Below are 21,676 nucleotides of genomic sequence, written 5' to 3'. Positions count from 1 at the left end.
TAGGTAAATGGTTTCATGTTAGTATGGAATCTTAATTTTGTGCCTTTGGACAGTGAGACAATCCAATTCTTGACTCTTAGAATTTCCCTTATCTTCCTTTCCTGGCATTCAACTTTAACAACCAAGTCTTCTACATCCTTATGGGGACAGGCAATCTAGAGCAGAGCTATGCTTCACAGGATGCAATGCCTGACACACAGTAAAGCTTAATAAATGCTCATTAACTATTAACAAACAAATAAATTATTTAATTAACCATTAATAAGTAATTTTGTTTAATTTATTTAATAATTAATAATTATTAATAAATGCTCATTAATTAGTGGAAATACTGTGTGAGTATATCCCTAATGAGTCTGAATTTTGACAGTACAGTGTTTGGCATTTTTCTTTATAGAATTTATTTTCTGTTATCGAATTTAAAATGACTTGGCATAGACAAGTTGATGGAAGAAATTTCCAATCCACATCACCTTTCTTTTCTTTACCTTTCCATATGATTTGTGCTGAAGCATGAAATATATATTAACATTCATCATTATTGTAAAAGATGTAGATCTGGAAAAGACTTTAGAAGTCACTTAGTCAATTCAATCAGACACAGTAAACATGCACAAGGCATGGTGGTAGGCATTAGGGGACCCAGATATGAAACCTCAGTCCCTGCCCTTGGTTGATAACAATCTAGGGAGGTTAGGGTAAAAGGATAGACCATACATGTATGTGTGATTAAGGGCAAAGGAGAAGGTCTAGATAAAATGCTGTAAGAGTCACTGGGAGGGAGACATCACTTTCAGCTGGGGGAGGGGGTTATCTAGGGAGTCTTTATTATTGTGGAATCTGAGGTGGGCTTTGAAGAGCAAGGTTTCAACAGGCCATAGAGAGGAAGTACCCTCTGGGTTCAGGAGACAGCCTGCACTCAATGTGCAACAGCTGTAGACCACAAGATTAGATGAGGGAAGAGCACGTGGTTGAGTTTGGTGTTAACATACACACGAAAGGGAGGAAAAGGAAATAATATTGGAAAAGGCAGGCTAAGGATTTTACATTTTTGTCCTACAGACTAGAATGATGTGATAAGACTTGTGCATGAAGATCTTCATGGGGGTTGTGGGAAGGATTGATTGCAGAGGGGAAGAGGGGCGGATCTCGTGTGTCTACCTCCTTGCCACACACTGTAGCCCAACACAAGAAAGCAGCCCCTCCGAGATTCTTGCTATGACTGAGACTAGACTCCTAACGGGACCTCCTGCCTTAAGTCTTTCTCCTTTCCATCTAGCTCTATTTAGCTACCAAATTGACATCCCCAAAGCTCAGGTCTGACCCAAGCCAGTACCTGCTCAGGCCTTTAGGATAAAATTCACTCTTCTGTACAAACTCCTTAAACATCTTCTCAGCCCCCCCCCCCCCCCCCCCCCCGCCGCCGCCGCCGCCGCCAAAAGGTCAGACTGGCCAGCTTGCTGCTGTTCCCTGTACCTGGTATTCTGCTTCCTGTCCCCATGTCAGGAATGTACTCCCCCACCCTTTTCTCCTTAGAATCTTAGTTCAAGGGACAGCTTCTACATGAGTTACTCTGAATTTTAATTTGTATAATCATCACAATCTTCACACAATACTTAATATGTGTACCTATATTATATAATCTTTACTTATAAATGCACGGTTTCCTTTGATAGAATGTTTTCACTTTTGTCTTTGTGTTGTGTTGACACAGTGTCTGAGTCAAGTTTGTTGACTGAAAGATAATCTTGAGATTTGGAACCTGGGAGTCTGGGAGGATGGTGGTACAGTCAGGGAAACACCACTAATTACCTGGAAGGAGGGGAAGATTTTAAAAAACACATTTATTGTTTGTGATACCAGCATTATATTCAAGAGGAGCTGTCCAGCAGTCACAAGAAAATGTTACAATGAGAATCGTACAAAAGTGCAATAGGATGCTGGAGTTGTAGTAAATTGCCTTTCCCCTCCCTCAAACCCCACAAGAGGTCTTCTCCAGACATCAGAGAGGCTGCTCGATAAGAATGTTGGAGAAGGGCTTCTTGGCCAAGTAGGATTTGAGCCCCTGAATTGCTGAGATTCTGCAGATATGAGACTGGAGGGAGTGCAGGGGAAAGACCAGGGATGAATAGATTTAGAAGTTGTTTGCATAGACAGGATAATTAAAAGTGCAAGAATGAGTCAGTTGGCCATAGGGGAATACGAAGGCAGTGAGAAGGCTGAGGGCAGAACATTGGGGAAAACACATTTCGGGGGTGGAAGATGGAATCCATGATGGATATTGAGAAGTCAGACAGGCAGAAGGATCAAGCAAAATGAGGAAGGAGAGAAGTAAATGTTACAGAAAGGTCAAGGACAATGAGAATTGGGTTAAAATCATTGGATAGCAGTTTCCATGGAGATATGGGAAGAAAAAAAAACACATTTCAAAGATTTAGGGGAAAACTAGAGACAGTGAGGGTAGACTTTCTGGAAGTTTAATAGAAAAGACATAGAAGGTAGCCTGAGAAAAAAGCAGGGAGGGTTGTGGGAAAGCTTCTTGTGGGGGTGGGGAGTTGCAAATAGGGAAAATCTGCATGTTTGTAGGCTGAGGAGATGAAACTAGTAGAGAGATAGAGAACCTAAAGATGAGAAAGAAGGGAATAAACATTTACATGGAACCTGCTACGCACAGACTCTGGACTAAGAACTTTGCAATAATCTCCTGCCAACTGTTAACAGGGGCTTTGCAAGGACTATACCAACCTGTCAGAATGACACAACAACTGACCAAACAGAAAGGCTTCTGAAGCCCAGCTCTGCTCAACACACCAGTGATCCTTTGTGAGTGAACTCCATTTGGAATGCAGCTGCAGACTCAAGACCTTGCTTGGGCCTTTCTAAACACCCTGCCTTATTGTGTCTACACATGGCTTCTCCCTTAACCCCAACCCAAAGCCTCGAGAAACTATATTCTCTCCCTTTTTACACTTCCCTCCTAGCAGCTGAGAACTCTCCCTCACTGCTCTCTTGCAGGATCTTCTCTACTCAGCAGGTCTTTTCTCAGACAATAAAACTTTGTAATCTGTGATTATACTTCATCTCCTTTTAGGTAGGTGCCATTATTCCCATTTAATAGCTAGAAAACTGCTGGCTGGCAGAGGTTAAGTAATTTGCTCAGGGACAAAGGCATTAAGTGTCGGAGGCAGAATTTGACCTCATGTCTTCCTGAATCCAGGACCAGCACTCCATACAGTGTGCCACAAATTCAGAGGAATGATTCATGATGCATGCTCTTTGTACAGACTGGGGACTGTGCAAAAGAAGGAGCTTGTCTGGGGAGTGGATGTGGGTTCTCCACCACTGAAGGTCTTTGGATAGGCCATTGAAGGAATGGTGAATATAGAGAAATGTTTGGAGGCATGGAGGCAAGGAGGTGAGGAAATTCAGAATGGGAAGCCTCAATGTTTTCAGTAAAGATGATCAGGTGATCTTCTGAAAGTCAAGTCTGATGGGGCTTGAGAAGGCTTGTAAAAGCTACTCAGCCAACATCTCACACCTCCTACCAAACTAGGTTCAAAATGGGCACATGATTTAGACATAAAGGGTAATACCATAGGTAAATTAGTAGAGGAAGGAATAGTTTACCTCTCAGATCTATGGAAGGGAGAGCAATTTATGACCAAACAAGAGAGAGAGAATATTATGAAATGCAAAACGGATGATTTTGATTATATTAAATGAAGGTTTTGTACCAACAGAAGCAATGCAGCCAAAACTAGGAGGGAAGCAGAAAGCTGGGAAACATTTTTTAAGCCAGTGTTTCTGATAAAGGCCTCATTTCTAAAATATATAGGGAATGAAATCAAATTGATAAGAATGCAAGTCATTCTCCAACTGAGAAATGGTCAAAGGATATGAACAGGCTCTTTTCAGATGAAGAAATCAAAGCTAACTATTGTCATATGAAAAACACTCTAAATCACTAGAGAATGCCAATTAAAACAACTCTGAGGTACACATCTATCAGATTAGCTAATATGACAGAAAAGGTAAATAAGAAACGTTGGAGAAGCTGTGGAAAAACTAGAACACTAATGCGTTGTTGGTGGAGCTGTGAATTCATTCAACCATTCTAGAGAGCTATTTGGAACTATGCCCAAAGGGCTATGGGGCTGTGCATACACTTTGACCCAGTAATATCTCTACTAGGTCTCTATTACCACAGAGATCATCAAAAAGAGAAAAAGAACCACATGTAAAAATATTTATAGCAGCTCTCTTTGTGGTGGCAAAGAATTGGAAATGGAGGGAATGCCCATCAAATGGGCAATAGCAGACTTCAGAAAAACACAGAAAGACTTAAGTGGACTGATGCTGAGTGAAGCGAGCAGAACCAGGAGAACACTGTACACAGTAACAGCAACACTGTGTAATAATGAACTGTGATAGATCATTGTATTGCTGAGAAGAGCCAAGTCTAAGACATTCCAGAGAACTCATGATGAAGAATGTTCTCCACATCCAGAAAAAGGAACTGTGGAAGCTGAATGCAGATTGAACATACTGTTTCTATGTTTGGTTGTTTTTTTTCCCTTTTTTGAGGTTTTTCCCTTGTGTTCTGATTCTTCTTTCACAACATGACTAATGTAGAAATATATTTAATATGATTATACATACATAATCTATATCAGATTGCTTTCTGTCCTGGGGAGGGAAGGAAGGAGGAGAAAAATTTGGAACTAAAAATCTTATGAAAACAAATAATGAAATACTTTTATGATTAAAAAAAAAAAGCTACTCAGGAGTGTTTGAGGGAGTCAAGAAAAGACTGGAGGACCAGCATGCAGTGAGAGCTGGAAGTCAACTACAGCACATACTGAACTGTGTCGTATATGTGCAATCCGACATAAGAAATGATTCAGCTCAACACGAATAAATCTTAAGTTTATTAAATTTTCAAAAATCACACAGAGTAATAAAAATACCCACAACATGGTGTTTAAATATATAATTTACAAAAGTTGACATAAAATGCAATAAGATTTTTCTTCAACCTATTAAACAGTTTCTTAAAAGTTTTAGAGTAGAAAATGTTAAACCTTAAAAATTTAAAAACTCTTACATAAAATCCTGGGGCACTTAGTTTAGGAGTTAAATCTTGAATATGTCTGAATTTTAAATTTTTTAAATGTAAAAAAGAGAGAAAGCTTTAGTTTCAAATAATAACAATGTGTTTATTTTAAAATATGCCATGCATGCTACAAAGTAGCATATTTCTCAACAACTGCATCTTTGTTGTTTTATTCAGTGTATCAAGAAAACACTAGTTGTTTTGCTTTAAATATATACTTTTTCCTTAGAATTCTCTTGATAAAAATGATCAAAATTAAACTTTGGAAGAAGGGATTTTAATTAAAACAGGCATGGAACCTGATGAATGATGTTTTGATGGAGGTGAATGCTTAACAAAACAAAGTTCAAACACTTGAGCAAATTGCTTTAGTCAAGAAAAAAAAAAGGAAAGCACATTTTAGTTAATTCATGTTTTTCAGCAGTTTCTGATACATAATTCATAACACTGTAGAAATCTTTGGTGGTGACATGTGTATTAAGTTCCCTGAAAATGCTTTAAAATTTTTGTTCTACATAACCAACAAAATATGGTTAAGTAATCATGGCTGGTAATGATGGCTATAATCATTCTTTAATCAAAATCCATTGTATCTGAAAGGGTCCCAGGGAGAGTCTGACTGTATTGAACATGTTTGTACATGTGTAGACAAACACATTTTCTCGTCAATATTATACATTTCTGGCTCACTTTAAAGGAAAAATGGTATAGGCTGCAAGGCTAAGTGCTTGCTACTCTGAATAAACTCTGGAAATACCTAATTTTTGTTAATGACAAACTAATTCCACAATATAACAAAATACAAACAGATAAACTTAACTGGTTGTGGAAGAAGTGCTACAGATAGGCAAGGGCACCTGCTGGCTGTAGGCGTGGCTGGCAAGGGCTGAGAGAGGTGGCTTTCCAGCAGTGCCCCTTAAGAGACAAGGCACCCTAACTTGAAAAGTGATCATCTCTTGGAAGGTTTAAGAGTAGAATACAATGAACAAAAAGGGATTTTCCAATAGTAAAGGAAAAGGAGACAACAGGGGTATTTTTTTAAAAATCTAAAATCTCATGGAAGACTGGACCCCAAAACACATGTAAAAGCTGTGAAAAACAAAACAAGACAGCAAATGATTAAAGAAGGAGCATTACGAAAATATTCCAAAAGTAACAGGGAAAGGGGGCACAGGAAGTGGAAAGAATCAAGAAGGCAACAGAGCAAACTGTGACATTATCTGTGGCCTCTGAAAATGGGGACCAGAAATAGTTTGGGAGGAAGAGGGAATTTTAAAATGTCCCTGTAATTCTAAAAGGCTTCTATTTCTAACCTTCACTCAGGAACTATGGTTCTAGACAAAATTCTGTTACTGAGAGGATGATGCCCCCTCCCAAGTTCGAAAGTGCTTCTGCCTCTTTCCTGCTGAACAAGATTTTTATCCATCGATGGAAGATCAGTAAGACAAGCTACACTACACTGTGGACTTAGTTATAAATGGCCTACATGAAGCCAATTAGCACACTCTTCAAGCTTTCATGGACTTGAGGAGTGCAGAGGATGACCCTCACAACCAAGAAGTTTTCTGCAGAAGAGAATGCCGCAATTTTCTCTAACTAGCGTGAACAAGCCCAGCACGCAGAGCATGTAAACAAAGCTTTCTCCCTGAAGAGCCGGTGATCACAAATCCCAGCAATTCAACAAAGTGGTGAATTATCTTAAACAAATAATCAAGGAGAAGATGATTATGTAGTTACTCTTATGAGCTAATTCTGGGGGGGAAAAGAATGACTAATTTTTGCCTTATGCTAATTATCAGGAGTCTGAGTTACGAAGGAGAAAGGACATGGGTGGGAAGTGTGCCATGTATCAATAGGGACTTGATTGCCCAGCCAACTTTCTTCCCATCAGTGGAACACACTCATTCCAGAAGAGGTGCAGAAGACAAAAGGACCAAGAGCTTTCACTGTCACAGTTTTTTTGGGGGGGATATCAGAGGAGAGGAGCATGAAAGAATTGGGGAGATGTAGTAGAATATCAGAATAAAACTTCTGAACAAATGTAATTCCATCTGCAATTCATGGGTGAGATATTCTAAAATTTCAATTTCCTGATCACTAAATGGTCACCAGTGCTTTGAAGTGGAAATCCAATTTCAAAAAACACATTTTGTTTCATAGTCAAAAGACTTTGGCTTAAAAAAAAAATACAGCATCACATTCAAAAGACTTTGGTTTTCAATGTGAAGAAAGCAATCCGGGTACATAATACTAAGAGTCCATTATTCGAGCCTCAATAATTTAAACCCCTAAACCTCTTGCTAAAAGAAGACTCATTAGGATACATTTTCCTCAGACAGAAATGGTTTTTCAGATGAAAGAAAGATAACAATCCTTATATTTCACATTGGGATGTCCTCATCCTCAGGGGAGAGAGCTTAGCCAGAAGAGGAGTGGTTCAAAGAAATGGATCTGGCCAATGCCAGACTCAGAAATCGATCACTAAGATTCACATAAAACCAAGAATTTATGCTTCAAGCTTTGAGCCAGTTCATGAAATTGGGGTGCACTGTTGGATCATTTACCATACGAAATTTAAACTAATGTTTTTTAAAAGCTTAATAAGTACTACTAATAGGAACATACTCTGTTTGCAAGACAGAATTGCAAATGCAAAAGTCGTTGTCAGTTACTTGTTGCTTCTCATTCAAGAGAAGGGAAAGTGATTTTAAAAACCTAAAATGGATACTTAGTGAAAAGGTCAGTTACACTTCACGTTTTCAAAATACATTTAAAGAATTAAACCCAAAGGAAGAGAAATTAAACAGAACAAAGCATATATATGACATAGCAAAATGAGACAAAGAATAGTGAAAATAGCTTCAATAAAAAGGTACAGCTGTAAATAAGTAAACCATTTCAAGTGTGCAAAGCTGTCTAAGTATAAAAGTGCTGGCTGTAGATACCTGGTTTTCAAATTAGTTTTAAAACTTGGTGAGGATTAGGAGATGTGGAAATCTCACAAGAGGACACACAAAATGGACCTGAATGTCTCTCCTTCGGTGTTCACTGTGCCAATGCAAATGTTTAGAATAAATGGGTCTTTTTCGTGACTCATCATATAATTTACATAGCACAAATGGAGGTAAGCAAATCACAATAACCATCAAGGCTTTGTAAATGTTCTTTTCAAGTATAGTAAGGAAGTTTTGTGTATGTGTGCTTTAGCCTTGTACAGTGAGCATTCAATTACTGTTAACTAACCTAAAGAGGGGCAACATTTTCTATCATTTGTCATTTATCTTCAGAGTTGAAAGAACTATATTTACCCAAAATTGCTCTTACTAGTCAAGAATATTAAGTAATAAGTAAAGAAATAAAACTTATCCATATACTTAAAAAGCAATCTTTACCCATCCTATCATCACCGTTCTTGAGGACTTAATTTAAATGGACAAATACATGATGTACTGAAATCAAGTTATTGCATTACAGCAGTTTACTTTTGAGATATTTGGTCACCTAAAAATACACCTGTGGTCTCTTCTTCACTTTATATTTTAATGAGCCATACCGTACCTGAGGAGAGAAACATGAGAGATTATCAATTAATCATTGATGATAGCTTATTCAATATGGCAATTTGAAATCCCAACTTCTGTGGTAAGCATTTACCTTTAAATCAGTATAATATGAATCCATGCATGTTATAAGCTATTTGTTCTCTACGACATGCCATTATTTCATCAGATTCTCTCTCTCTCTCTCTCTCTCTTTGGTGGCAGGGCAATTAGAGAGTTAAGTGACTTGCCCAGGGTCACATGGCTATTAAGTGTCAAGTGTCTGAGGCCACATTTGAACTCAGGTCCTCCTGAATCCAGGGCTGGTGCTTTATCCACTGCTCCACCTTCATCAGATTCTTTTTGGTAAAACATTTATGCCTCAGCTAAGCCAGATATGCATACATATAAAAAATATAGTACAAAACCCTTAAACATGTAATTTGAATCATGGTGGAACAATGATAAGTATAACCCCAGGTTTAGTGAGGTCGTCCTAGTAAAGTCTGGTCCCTGGATCTCCATCCAATGGGAATATCTGCCACTGAACATACCTGTGCCTTTTTCACTGGCTTCTGGAACGGTGACCCTGATTGGCTGAATGATTCTACATTGAGGTAGTGGTCAGTGAATGCTGACATGTCCCCCTTCAAAGGCTGGCCTTCAGGAAGCTGTTACAAAGTCAGCCACGCCTGCTTTTTAGCAGATGCCTTCTTGGCTTCTGTGCAGGGCTGGCTCTGGCCACAGGTGATAATTTTGCTAATTAGACTATCTAATTAACTGGAACTTCCCATCCCCAAAACCTTATTTCGTAGTGAGGAGTTTGCCCTATTTTGAATTTCTTGAACCCTTCAGAAAACTGCTTTCCATAAAATCTGCCTTCCTGTTGATTATATCCAATTTTCATTGGTCTTTCTTTGTGGGTGAGTCCTCTATGATAACCCTGTGAATATGTCACACAACCCTAATCAAGGACAATAAACACCGCACTGGACTGGCCTCTTTTCGAGTTTTGACGCTCTTCACTGACTTCATGCTTTGTGATCTTCGAAGGCCTCTGTGTGTTAACATTTCATCATCTGAATAGGGCCCTTCGCCATCTTCATCTGTTTTCTCCTCTCCATCTTTTGAGGGAATTCCATAACCTGAACATGTTGACAAAGATAGTAAGTCTAAAGAGAAGGATGCTGCCATCACCTCCTCCCCACACCCTCCCCTGCATATCTTCCCCACTTGTCTCTAATAAGAATGAATTGTTCACTGTATCTGGTCAAGACTGAGCTCAACCATGCACCTCATCTAGAAAGTTTGGTTTGGCTAATGCCCAGCCTCAAACACCTCTTTGCTGCATCTTCCTGCAGCAGTTATTTCGAGTTCAGACTGGATGGCTTGTATGTGCTATGTTGAAACTGCTTTCAAGTTGCTTTGTTTGTTTTGTCTCTCCATAGATGATGTGCTTCTGGAGGGAAGGGTCTAATATTAAGTCTTCTGCTTTCCCCAACAGTATCTAAAGCAGGGTTTTACATAAAATAAATGCTCAATAAAAATAATAATAAAGTCCATTAATTAATTTATACCAGAGTGTAGTTTGAAAAAGCAATAAACTAGAGCATTTTATAGTGCAGCTTGGGTGTACCAAATTGGGGACTGGCTTGCGATTTGTGTCAGGGTGTGATCTGGGTTCAAGTCACAATTCTGACACCCACTAACTGTGGGACCTTCAGCAAGCCACTGGACTACTCAGGGCCATAACTGATCATTCTCTCAATTGGAGAACAGGTGCCAACATACATTGGTGGAGGGGGGTCTCCTTACTGGGAACTTTCTAAACTGGTGAAATCAAAATCCCACAGATCTGATTAAGAAAAAAAATGAGATAAGAAAACATAATTGGCAACATGCTAATTTTCTCCCATAAAACTTTAGAAAATAGTGAGTTACAGAGAATGAAAAATAATGGCATGAAAATCAATTCTATTCTTTTGGGCTAGAAGAGAGAAATTGTCTTTAGACAATGGGCATGATTAAGTCGGGAAGGAAATTGATCTTAGGAAATCAACCAGTTGTTACTCATGCCAAATGACCCTGGTACCCTTGTGCCGTTCATTATCCCACTTTGTTAGAGGCCCTTAAAATTTTCCAGTAACGGAGAGCCAACTACCCGATGCTCATTTAAAGGAACTGAGCCCCTGTAGGCACTTTTGTACCTTGAACACTGTCTTATGACGGCTCAGTTTTTAAAGCAGTAATGTGTTAAAGGCACAGAAACCTTACTGGGATGAACATTCTTCAGCTGACTTTTCCCAAAGACCCTAACCAGGACCTTTCAGAAGATCATGAACTCATCCAAAATCCTCTGCATGAGTTCATCCAGAGCAGTGCAAAAACTGCCTTTGAAAGAGCCTAAGAGCAAGAAAGAGAGGCCAGGCTTCTCCTAGTACACTGGTCATGCAGCTGAGTGATGTCTCTGTGTCTAGTGGTTTCAACCAAGAGAAGAGGGAATGGAGCTAGAGCTCAAGAAGAGAAAGGCCTAACTTTCCCAGAGGCCAAAAGCAGGCTAAGAAGAAAGCTTGACTAGGGACTAGAGGGTAAAAGAAAGTCTGAGTAAAAGGACGGGAAGCCCAATGTTCAGGGACAGCAGGCTGGGTCAGGAAAGGGAAGCTCAGAAGAGAAGCATGAAAGAAATATTCTCTTATTGGTCTGAGCTTTGGGTAAACAGCATAGGAGAGAAAAGCTAAAGTGTCACCTTTCTCTTCCTCCTGCCTTAGGAAAACTTGAACAAAAATGCATAGAAGATTGTGCTGTAAGAAACGATGAGCAGAGAGATTGGAAGGACTTGCATGAACTGATGATGAGCAAGATGAGCAGAACCAGAACATTGTACTCAGTATCATCAACATTATGTGTTGATCAACTGTGATAGACTTGATTCTTCTCAGCAATACAATGGTACAAGAGTCCAAAGGACTCATGATGGAAAAGGCTCTCCAAATCCAGAAAAAAAAAAGAACTATAGAATATGGATGCAGATGGAACCATACTATTTCTTTTGGTGCTGTTGTTTTTCTTTTTTTGAGGTTTTTCCTTTTTGCTGATTCTTCTCCTATAACATGACTAATGCAGAAATATGTTTAGTGTTACATATATAACCTATATCAGATTACCTGCTGTCTTGGGGAAGGGGGGAGGGAGGGAAGGGATGGAGGGAGAAAAATTTGAAACTAGAAATCTTATAAAAACAAATGTTGAAAACTATCTCTACATGCAACTAGAAAATAATAAAATATATTCATAATTTTAAAAAATGCATAGAAGAGGCCCATTTTCTCAGGATTTGGTGACTCTCAGGAGGCTTATTTTGTACCTCTGTCAGACAGTTTGGATCATGTGTGACTTTTTTCCCCCTCTGAGAAACCAAGAGAGAACCAAATACAACAATTTGTAAAACATCCTCTGACCAGATCTGAAATCTGAATTTCCTTTTTATCATGACTGCTTTATCCCCCCTGCTGTTGTATGGCTTGTCCTCTTTAAAAAAAAAAAAAAAAGAATTCCTTGCCTGGGAAGAAAAAAGACTGATGAAGGCAGAAGGAGAAGGAATCCTGGTACTGGAGTACATTATAGGCTACCTGGCCAGAAAGCAACAGAAAGCCCCCTATGCTATGTTAGTGATGAGGAATAAGTGCTGGGTCACTCTGACCAAACGAGAGAGGCTGATTACTTCTTGTTTTAGTAATCATTTCATCCTTCAAAAGGCAGAGAAACCAACAAAGTGAAATTTCATTCTTGAGTTAATTCTTACCATCAAAGAAGAGCTGGTGCATAGAGTAAAAAATGACAAGAGCCTTGGGGGAAATGATCACCCTGTTCTTTCCTGAGTTTGTGACACAGAAGAAAGCCACACAGTGCCACATGCACCTGAGATTTGGGGAGAACAGATCTGAGAGGGTACAGAGCACCCCGGATCCAAAGTGCCAGAAAATCCAGCTCTAAAGAGATGGACACCATGTCATGCCCCCACCATCCCCTCTACCCAATCACTACCAGTGGCTCCTCATTACTTCTAGCATCAAACAGAAAACCTTCTGCTTGGCTCTTAGGCCCTTCATTGCCCGGCCCCTCCCTACACTTCCAGTCTTATGCCTTACTCTTATCCACTCAGTCCTAGGGCCACTGACACTGGCCTCCTGGCTACTCCTTTCCTAGGACACTCCATCTCCCTGTTGTAGACACTTTCACTGGCAGGGCCCCAGGTGTGGCACATTCTCCCTGGTTGTCACTGCCTCCTTCAAATCTCAGCCAAAATCCCACCTTCTGCAAGAACCTTTTCTCTGTCCCTCTTAATGCTAGTCTCTTCCTGCTGTAGTTTGTCTGTAAACAGTGGTCTGTAAACTGTCTTATCCTTTAGACTGGGAGCTCTTTGAGGGGAGGGACTTTCTTCTGCCTTCTTCATATCCCCAGTACTCAACCCAGTGCCTGGCATGTAGTAGGTGCTTAATAATTTGAGCTGATGACAGCATTCTAAGCTGTGAAGAACTTTCTGAATACTGCCTGTCACCTGCAAATCTGATAAACATCTATACCTTTATCCAAATCAATAATTAAAATGTTAAACAGCACCGGTATCCTGGGCTGGAGTGAAGCAGACAAAGTAGGGATAAATGTAAGTAGGAATATGTGGATTCAAAAAATATTTCACAAGGCCCCGGTGGAGGAAGCCTGGTTAGAAAGCACATTGGCAGTAGCCTCATTGAGTCTACAGCAACATAGGGAAGACAAAAAGCTAATGGGAACTTGGGTGCATTCAGTGTGGCAGAAAATCAGGAGGTTCAGGAAGGGACAGCTGTGCTGTAGTTGGAGAGGCTGCAGCCAGAGGCGTAGGCTTGAAGAAGGGGATTTTAGACCCCAAGAGAGACTCTGCTTTATCTCCTCTTCAAATCAAACCAGGTAACAAATCTTACTTGGGGAAAAGGTACAGAAAGAACAAGGAAAAGTAAAACATGACATTGTGAGAAACCAATGTTTACAATATAAGCCAGATGTATGAAAGCAAATCCGGCTGAAGACACTGAGGATTTCGGGCTTAGGTCCCCAATCCCACCATGTCACTAACAGGCTGAAAGACAACCCATATTCTCAAGTGATGGGAGTGGCTGCTCTTTGGAAAGATACCTGCCTGTGGATTCGCTGGAAGGTGCTTTTGTTTTCTTTTTTGTTTCGGGGGCAGGCTGAAATGGTCTCTGTCCCACAGGTTCCTCTCCTGGAATGGCTGTTAAATCGTGCATGCTGAAACTTCTCAGACGTTCAGTGATTGCTCCTTGACTCTACAGGGCAGAAAACAATGGTAGGACTCAAAAAAGGGGATACTTGTTTACAGTCTTGAATATGTTTAACATTTCATTTTAGAAGAGAGGGAAAAAACCCCAAAATGCTTTAAGGCACAATCCTAATGGCATGCAGCAAAAAGAAGCATTCGTGGTTTTGCTTTTTCTCTTAAAACTAGCATTTTTCTTGGGCTTCATGAGTTTGCATCCTGTTAAAAAATATTTGTTTCTACAAATACAAACAAAGACACTGGCTGGCTGCTAAACTAGAGGTCTCCAAGCAGCTGAGCATCATGGATACAGGCTGATGGGAAAACAACCTGAGGACATAAGGCTGGATGAGTATGTTCTGAAGGAAGTGGCTTTGTGAAGCAGCCAGGCACTCCTGGCACTGTCCAGCCAAGCACTCTCTGAGAGAGATGGAGCATGAGACCTTTCCAGGGCACACCTCCATCTGTGCCCACTGCAGAAAGGTTTCTGCACAGGAAGTATCTCCAAATGAAGACCTTTTCAAAATGCAAAGAATAAGTGCATGACTCATTCCTTGTAACTCACTGGTTTAAAAGATTCTTAAGTGTTTTTGCATTAATAATCAACAAGAAATTTGTTGTGTGGACTACATTTTGTCTTGAAGTGCTTTAATGTGACTCTAGTTGCCACTGGTAACAGTAGAGCACTCACACAGTATCCCATGCCCTGGGCCCAGGTGAGTGTGAGTGCTCTGTCCCTGAACATGTGCATTCTTTCCCTTGCTGTATAATCAGATCCTCTGCAGCTGTTCAGGCTGGAACACCAGGTGGTACATGGCATCAGGCACTAGGAGCCGTCACCATGGGAACCATATACTCTGGCTTTGTCTGGTCGCCATATTTTCTGGGTTATAAAGAGGAACTGTGCTAATAAAATAGGGTGAAATGGAGGACAAGAAGCTCCTTCAGCTCCCATCTCTCCCCCAACCCCTGCCCAGGCACATTCATGCCTTTATTTTTCAGAAAAAGAATTCTGACTTAGACCACTATTTCCATATCCCCTCAAATTCTTAGGCTTTTCTTTTTTATCCTTGATTCATCCTTCTAAGGTATGGATTAAACAGGCACGTTGAACTGCCACAGGCTCCTGGGATGTATGCATTTAAAAGAAACCTTGTGCCCTCACACAAAGAAGCTGATTAACACACAGCTCAAGTGCGTGGGTCGTGGCTGGCTCTGTCTGAAACATCCCAATCACAGCCTGTGTGCGCAGACCTGGACCTGCCTGCATCATCACCCTGCGTGGGCGAAGATCTCTGAAGCCTACAGTTCCGCATAACTTTTCTCTCCTGCAGTCCTTTATGCTTTTCTTTCCACAGACACCCACGCATGACATCTATCCAGCTGCCAATAATGAAAAGTGTGGGGTGGGCAACAGGGGGTACATTTCTTCTCAATTCAAGACTACCTGCACCCCACTGATTTTAAGCCACTTCAGGGCAGAGACAAGCTAATTTGCCTCAATAGTAAATGACACATGTTCAAGGAGAATTTTCCTAAGTGCCTTCTGATGAAATGGGTTTTTAAAAGAATGAAATCTTCTACCTGGGAGTTTGCCTAATCCCTTTTGTAACCTCTTATCCAATGTAAACTTTGTCCAGGTCCAGGTCCCCTAAGTCACTCCCCAGGCAGTGCACCTAATGTGCTGGAGGTCACCCTCTGATCACCCAACCAGGACGCCAGCTTACCACTGATTATCCCTTGTTTATGCCACATGGCCAGTTGCCAAACCTTTCTAAATTAAGGAAGCAATGGCTTAGACAATGCAGGAAGCTAAAAAGTTGACCCATTGACTAATCATCAGAGCCAGACGGGGTGAAGATAGCATTCCAGTTCTAGAAATACGACCCAAGACTGAACTAAGATAGGAAAAGTTGCCTGGGTCTGCCATTCTGAAGGAAACAGAACCCATATGCACTTTTCACTTCAGACCTGTTTTTCTTAGGATTCTTTTCTGGTCACGCCCATTTACTTTTGAAGAGTTTCAGGTGACCCCTTCCCAAGTCAACTTTTATGACTTGTTTCTCCATTTCCACAGGCTTTAGAAGGACTAAAGCTTAGACCTTATTAAAACTCTTTTTTCCCCCTTGAGTCTGAGCTCCAGTATCACTGGAGGAGCTGGGGAAGGAGAGGGAACTGATTAAGAGAATACATGGATGTCCATCCCAAGATTTTCTAATGCTAGTCATCCTTTAGGGCCTTCCTCCCATGAAGCCTTCCTAGGACAACCGCTTTTCCATAGGTTAAGCTCCTTCATAACCCCTACAGAGACAAATGCACAACAAGCATGTATACCTGTCTGGGCACAGCACTCAAATGCTATCCCTGCCTTCTTCCACTGTTATTTAATTGTTTCATCTGCAAATGTCTTGCTGGGCTTAACTTCCTTTTGTATTCAGCCCAGGGCTGAATCACCCAGGTCTTCACCCCATTGGCACAGATGAGGCAGCAATACTGCCCCATAACTACAACAGGACAGCCTCAGGCCCAGTAAGGGACACCAGCAGCCATAATTAGGCAAAGCTAGCTGTCTAACTCAATCCAGTCCCCAACACCTCTAACTCCCTATATAGCTCTTACTTGAATGCCTCAGATCCCTCTAGCAACCAGTCTGCCTGCTCTTCGAATCTCAGCATTTCTCATACCTTGGTACCAATCTGGCTTAGCTTTTCAATTTATACTGGTCCTTGCAACTCAGACCCTGCTTTCTCAGTTCCCAGGTGGGAACTAACCTTTCTTCCATCACAGTTTGCCTACTCCTTGCTCTGCATCCTGCAGCTCAATCCCATCCTTTTATCCAGTGTGAATCTTGTCCATGCCCTCCCATAATTCCTCCACAGGTGGACAGGTGAATGGGGAACGACCTAATGTGCTGGAGGTCGTCCTCTGATCTCTTGAAATTGCAGGGAAGCCAAAGGAGCACACAGGCTGAGTACCAATCATCTTGTGTTCCTGCTCCATGACCAGTTACCAAACCTCTTCTCATGCATCTCTCTGATGCTTTTTCCTGTGTGGTGTTTTGTTGGCAATATGTGGTCCCTCACTCACGATGCTCACAATGCACCTTCCCACTAGCCTCTAGCTGATCTGCAATTTTAATCATTCAGAGACTGTGGAATTCCATAATTTGCAGCCATACTACATATTGGAAGAATAGTGATGCCTCTGCTTCAGGAGGAAGCTGGGGACCATTAAAAGCACCATCTTGTGTTCCTAAAGCAGCCCCATCTGCCCTTTTTGCCTGTCCAATTTCTGTCCCGCTCCAATTATGGCTTAAGATGTAGTTCCTAATGGATCCACTCCATGGGCTATTAATCTAAGTGCATGTTATAATGTCTGTAGAACAAACTTCTTTTCTGAGAAAACAGGCTAAACTTTTGAGTGTTTCCTGAGTTCATCTAGGAGGATCTGCATCGTTCTGGGCCACAATAGAAGCCACACAATGTCCTCTGCAAAAAGGAGCATGTGCAGTCCCTTGGCATTTAAAGAAAATTTCCCTTCCATTTGGACTCCCAAGCCGGCTCTCTTTCATATCCATGGCAGACACTATGGGTAAATAATAACCTCCAATGTTTAGAGTGCAATTCAAAGTCAAACAAAGGATCCGTTTATTTCTTAGTCACCTCGCATAGTTTTGATATAAATATGGAAGGCGCCTTATTGGAGGAAAGCCTTTAATTAAGACCACAATCAGTCAACAAACAAACACTAATTAAGCACCTACTATGTGACTTCACTAGACACATGAGATACAAATACAAAAGTGAGATGGTCCTTCCCTTGGGGAGCCTGCCTCTACTAGGGGGAGACCATATGTTCATAGAAAAGGATTTATTCCAAACACCAAGTGGATGGAGGTGGGGGAATCAGGAAAGGCCTAATGAAGGAAGTAACACTTGATCTGAACCTTGAAAGAAGCTGGAGTGAACTATGAGAGGCCTTCCAAAACGTAGATATGCTTGCAATGCTCTGGTAACATGCCTACATTAGCGAAGAGGATGGAGGGGGTATGTCCCATTTGGGAAATAGTAGGCCAGTTTGTCTGGAGCCTAGAGTGCATGAAGGAGGGGTGGGAATATCCAGAATCCATTTTGGAAAGATAGGCTGAACAGACTCTGAAGAGCTTTAAAAATAAAACATTGACGTTTGTATTTTATCATACAGGCACAGGAAAGCCACTGAAGCGTCTTAGACAAGGGAATATCAGGGTTAAATAGGTACTTTAGGAAGACCAATTAGGAGCTGGGAAGAAGATGGCTCAGAAAGAACGGACTCAGGGAAAACAAGTAAGTGGCTTTTTAGTGCAAAACAACTTCTAACCTAACGAATGGTGCTGTGGACTCGGGTACTTTTGTTGTGACTAGAGAAGGGATGGTAGCACTAGATGGGGAGGAAATGGAACCAGGAAAGACTGAAGGAAGAGCCCAAACCCAATGGTTCTCAGTCAGACAAGTAGCACAAGTAGGATTTTGCTTCTCTGTTCTTTTTAGTTAACTGTGTGACTGTCAGCATATGATGTGCTACAGAATATAATTTTGGAAAGGCTCTTTCTTCCTTCTGCCATCTTCATCAAGGGTACCCTTTGTACATCAACAGATCATGCTTGGAATGATGTTCCACACATGGCAAAGTAGGCACACAGAGGTCAGTAGTTGTGGATGGTCTCTTGCTAATATTTCTTTGACTACTGAGATCTGAGCTTCTTTTCCCCAAGCATTTGTTATTCATTCACCTCTAGGTAATAAATCTTTGGTGAATCTTTCCTGAGGAAGCTCCCTTGACCACTGTGGTTTGGCGCCTTTTCTGCATCTTTGCCTTAAAGGTTCAGGGACTTGCCAATGGTCACATGCCCAGGGTGTGTCAGAGCAGGATAGAACCTGGGTCTGGCTGGCTCTGAAGCTGGCTGTCTATCCACTACATCAGAAGGGTCAAACCTGCAGGCAAAACTCTGATTAAAATGTAATTGGAAATGTTTAATGAATAAATAAAAAGATAATATGATATAAAATCAAGCTGTGGTTTTCTAAGTCAATATGCAGCCTTCAGGGCTGTTTCTCTTTGAGTTTGACTTCACTGCAGCATACACACCCTGCTGCATCCCACTCAAAGGTCAGTCCTCCATTTTCCCTCACCCACATCAGCAAGAACAGCAAGCTTTTCAGTTATACATCTTGTGGGCCAATCAAAAATATGGGATGATAAAGAGGGAATCGATGGGTTATTAACTCAGGAATTTATATAAATTGTAAAGTAAAACACCTCCAAAGGTGATAAGGATTTTCTTCCTAAAAAACCAAAATCAAACCCATAACAACTTGTTTTTAAAGCATAAAAGCTTCAGAACTAATAAAAAGAACTATATAGGGTGGGAGTGTGGAAGTGGGGCTTCAGGACAAGGAGAGGAGAGGTATTCTTTCCGCATCAGTAATTCTGATCTGGTATTTTTTTGTTTCTAGTTCCTGTAGCTAATCCTTGATCGACATTAAATTAAATGAACCACCTTCCTCTATTCCCAGAAAATAAATAAGGTTATGAGGTTTAGTTTAAATAATATATTACTCCTCTGTATTTTTTAATTTAGTGGATGCTACATTAATCTGAAAAGGTAAAAAAAAATGAAACTGAAAGAATACCAAAAAATGAAAGCATGTTTTTTTTAGTCGAATGAGAAATCACCATGGAAACAGCAGCCCTGGCCAACAGGCCACACCCCTATAAAGCAATTCCTAAGTACCACATTCTAGCTTTTTAGATGTTATTCCCTGCAGAGCTACAGCTATATTATCTACACGGGGCTGAATTATAAAATGAAAAGACACAACGCATGATTCGGATGATCTTTCCTAAAAGAACTGAAGAAACCGAGTATAGATGTAACAAAGCAAAACTGGCAGTCCTTCTGTAATAACTAATCGCATTCAACCTCCCCATCCTTGCAAGCAATACTTGGCACATCTCTGCATACAGACAGATAATCACTATGCACACTGGGGTGGCTATGGGTCAGATACGTGAGAATCAATCACAATAGTCAGGCGTACTGTCAGGAGTCTGCACTATCTTCAGGATAGCAGATTCAAATAGGGATGGCCAGATGGACTGTTATGGGGAGGAACCTAGGCTAGGCAGGTAGGTACAAAGTATTCAATTCCTTATCCAGATTCAGTAAGTTTATTAAAGGGTTTCACTAAATGCATCACAGTATGCTAAGCTAAAATGACTAAGTCCTTGCCCTAAAGGGATCTACCTTCTACTGAGGGGGAAGGGAGGAAAGGCTAGAGATGAAGCATATACTGCTACACAGAGAAAGACAAATACAGAGTATAAATAAAGTAACTTGTTAGAAGAAAGTGAGAAGAGAATTAGCCACTTGAGGGGGAAATGAATGAATCAGAGAAGGTCTAGAGTAGGAAGTGACACCTGAGAAAGAGATGTCAAGTGGCAGGGGTGAGGAGGGTTGGTCTGGACTGGGAGACAACCTACATAAAGGCATTGAGGTGGGAGGGGCCACAACTAGGAGTCCTCTGGGGCTGAGCAAAAGAAGACGGAAGGAAAGTCAGCCCCAGCCCCTGAGCAGGTATCTGATGGAGTCTGACCAGTAATTCAGGAGGATTCCTTTGGCATCTGGGCAGAAGACGGGTTGGACTGGGGAAGTAGCTACTGCAATAGACCAGGCAAGAGGCGATAAAAGGACAGATAGATTGGGTGGAGTGAGTGAAGATAAAAGGACAGATGTACAAGATGTTGTCAGGGTATGATCCCTAAAAGGTTGGGGGTCTGTTCTAGCCCCTGGTAATTGACAGTTGGCCTACCTCAGAAATGTCAGAAACTGCTTCGTTAAATGCTAAGCAGAGTTTGAATGGATAGTAACCTGTTAACTGCACCTATAACAAACAGGCTCTAGGGTCTAGAGACTGGTCTAGAGGATGTTAAGAGTTAATTCAGTTAAGGTCAAAATGGGTACATGATTTAGACATACAGGGTGATACTCTCAGCAAATTAAGAGAGTACAGAATAATCTGCTTGTCAAACAAGCTATAGAGAGCATTATAAAATTCCAAATGGATGACTGTGATTATAGAAAAAATTTTATATAAAAGTTTCTGCACAAACAAAACAATACAACCAAACTCAGAAGGAAAGCAAAAAACTAGGAAAAAAATTTTACAACAGAATCTCTGATAAAGGCCTTATTTCTTAAATATATAGAGAACTGAGTTAAATTTATAATACAAGTCATTCCTCACAGGCAGTTTTCAGACAAAGAAATCAAAGCTATCTATAGTCATATGAAAAAAATGTTTTAAATCACTACTTATTAGAGAAATTAAAATTAAAACAACTCTAAGGTACCACCTCACACCCATCAGATTGGCTAATATAACAAAAACAGAAAATGATAAACATTGGAGGGGATGTAGGAAAACTGGGACACTGACACACTGTTACTAGAGTTATGAACAGATCCAACCATTCCAGAGAACCATTTTGAACTATGCCCAAAGGGCTACAAAACTGCATAATCTTTGATCCAGCAATACCACTACTAGGTCTGCATCTGAAAGAGATTTTTTTAAAAAAGGAAAAGACCCTATTTTCCCAAAAATATTTTTTAGCACTTCTTTTTGTGGTGGTTAAGAATTGGGAACTAAGGAGATACCTATCAATTGG

General features: G+C 40.7%; 1 protein-coding gene across 1 annotated transcript in view; it reads right to left on the bottom strand.

Annotated features, from left to right (window-relative positions):
- Positions 1–5,195: 5,195 nt before the first annotated feature.
- Positions 5,196–21,676, bottom strand: part of REEP3 (receptor accessory protein 3) — an 83,413-nt gene continuing 66,932 nt past the window's right edge. The window contains exons 6-8 of the mRNA XM_043983812.1: positions 13,829–13,976; positions 9,652–9,797; positions 5,196–8,671 (exon numbers count right to left, since the gene is read on the bottom strand). Of these exons, the coding sequence (XP_043839747.1) occupies positions 8,615–8,671; positions 9,652–9,797; positions 13,829–13,976 (351 nt within the window). The 3' untranslated portion in view covers positions 5,196–8,614. The remainder of the gene's footprint in view (positions 8,672–9,651; positions 9,798–13,828; positions 13,977–21,676) is intronic.

Source organism: Dromiciops gliroides, chromosome 2 (genome assembly GCF_019393635.1).
Source record: "Dromiciops gliroides isolate mDroGli1 chromosome 2, mDroGli1.pri, whole genome shotgun sequence".
Taxonomy (NCBI): domain Eukaryota; kingdom Metazoa; phylum Chordata; class Mammalia; order Microbiotheria; family Microbiotheriidae; genus Dromiciops; species Dromiciops gliroides.
Note: the sequence above shows the minus strand (reverse complement) of the source record. Positions and strands in the feature narration are given on the sequence as shown.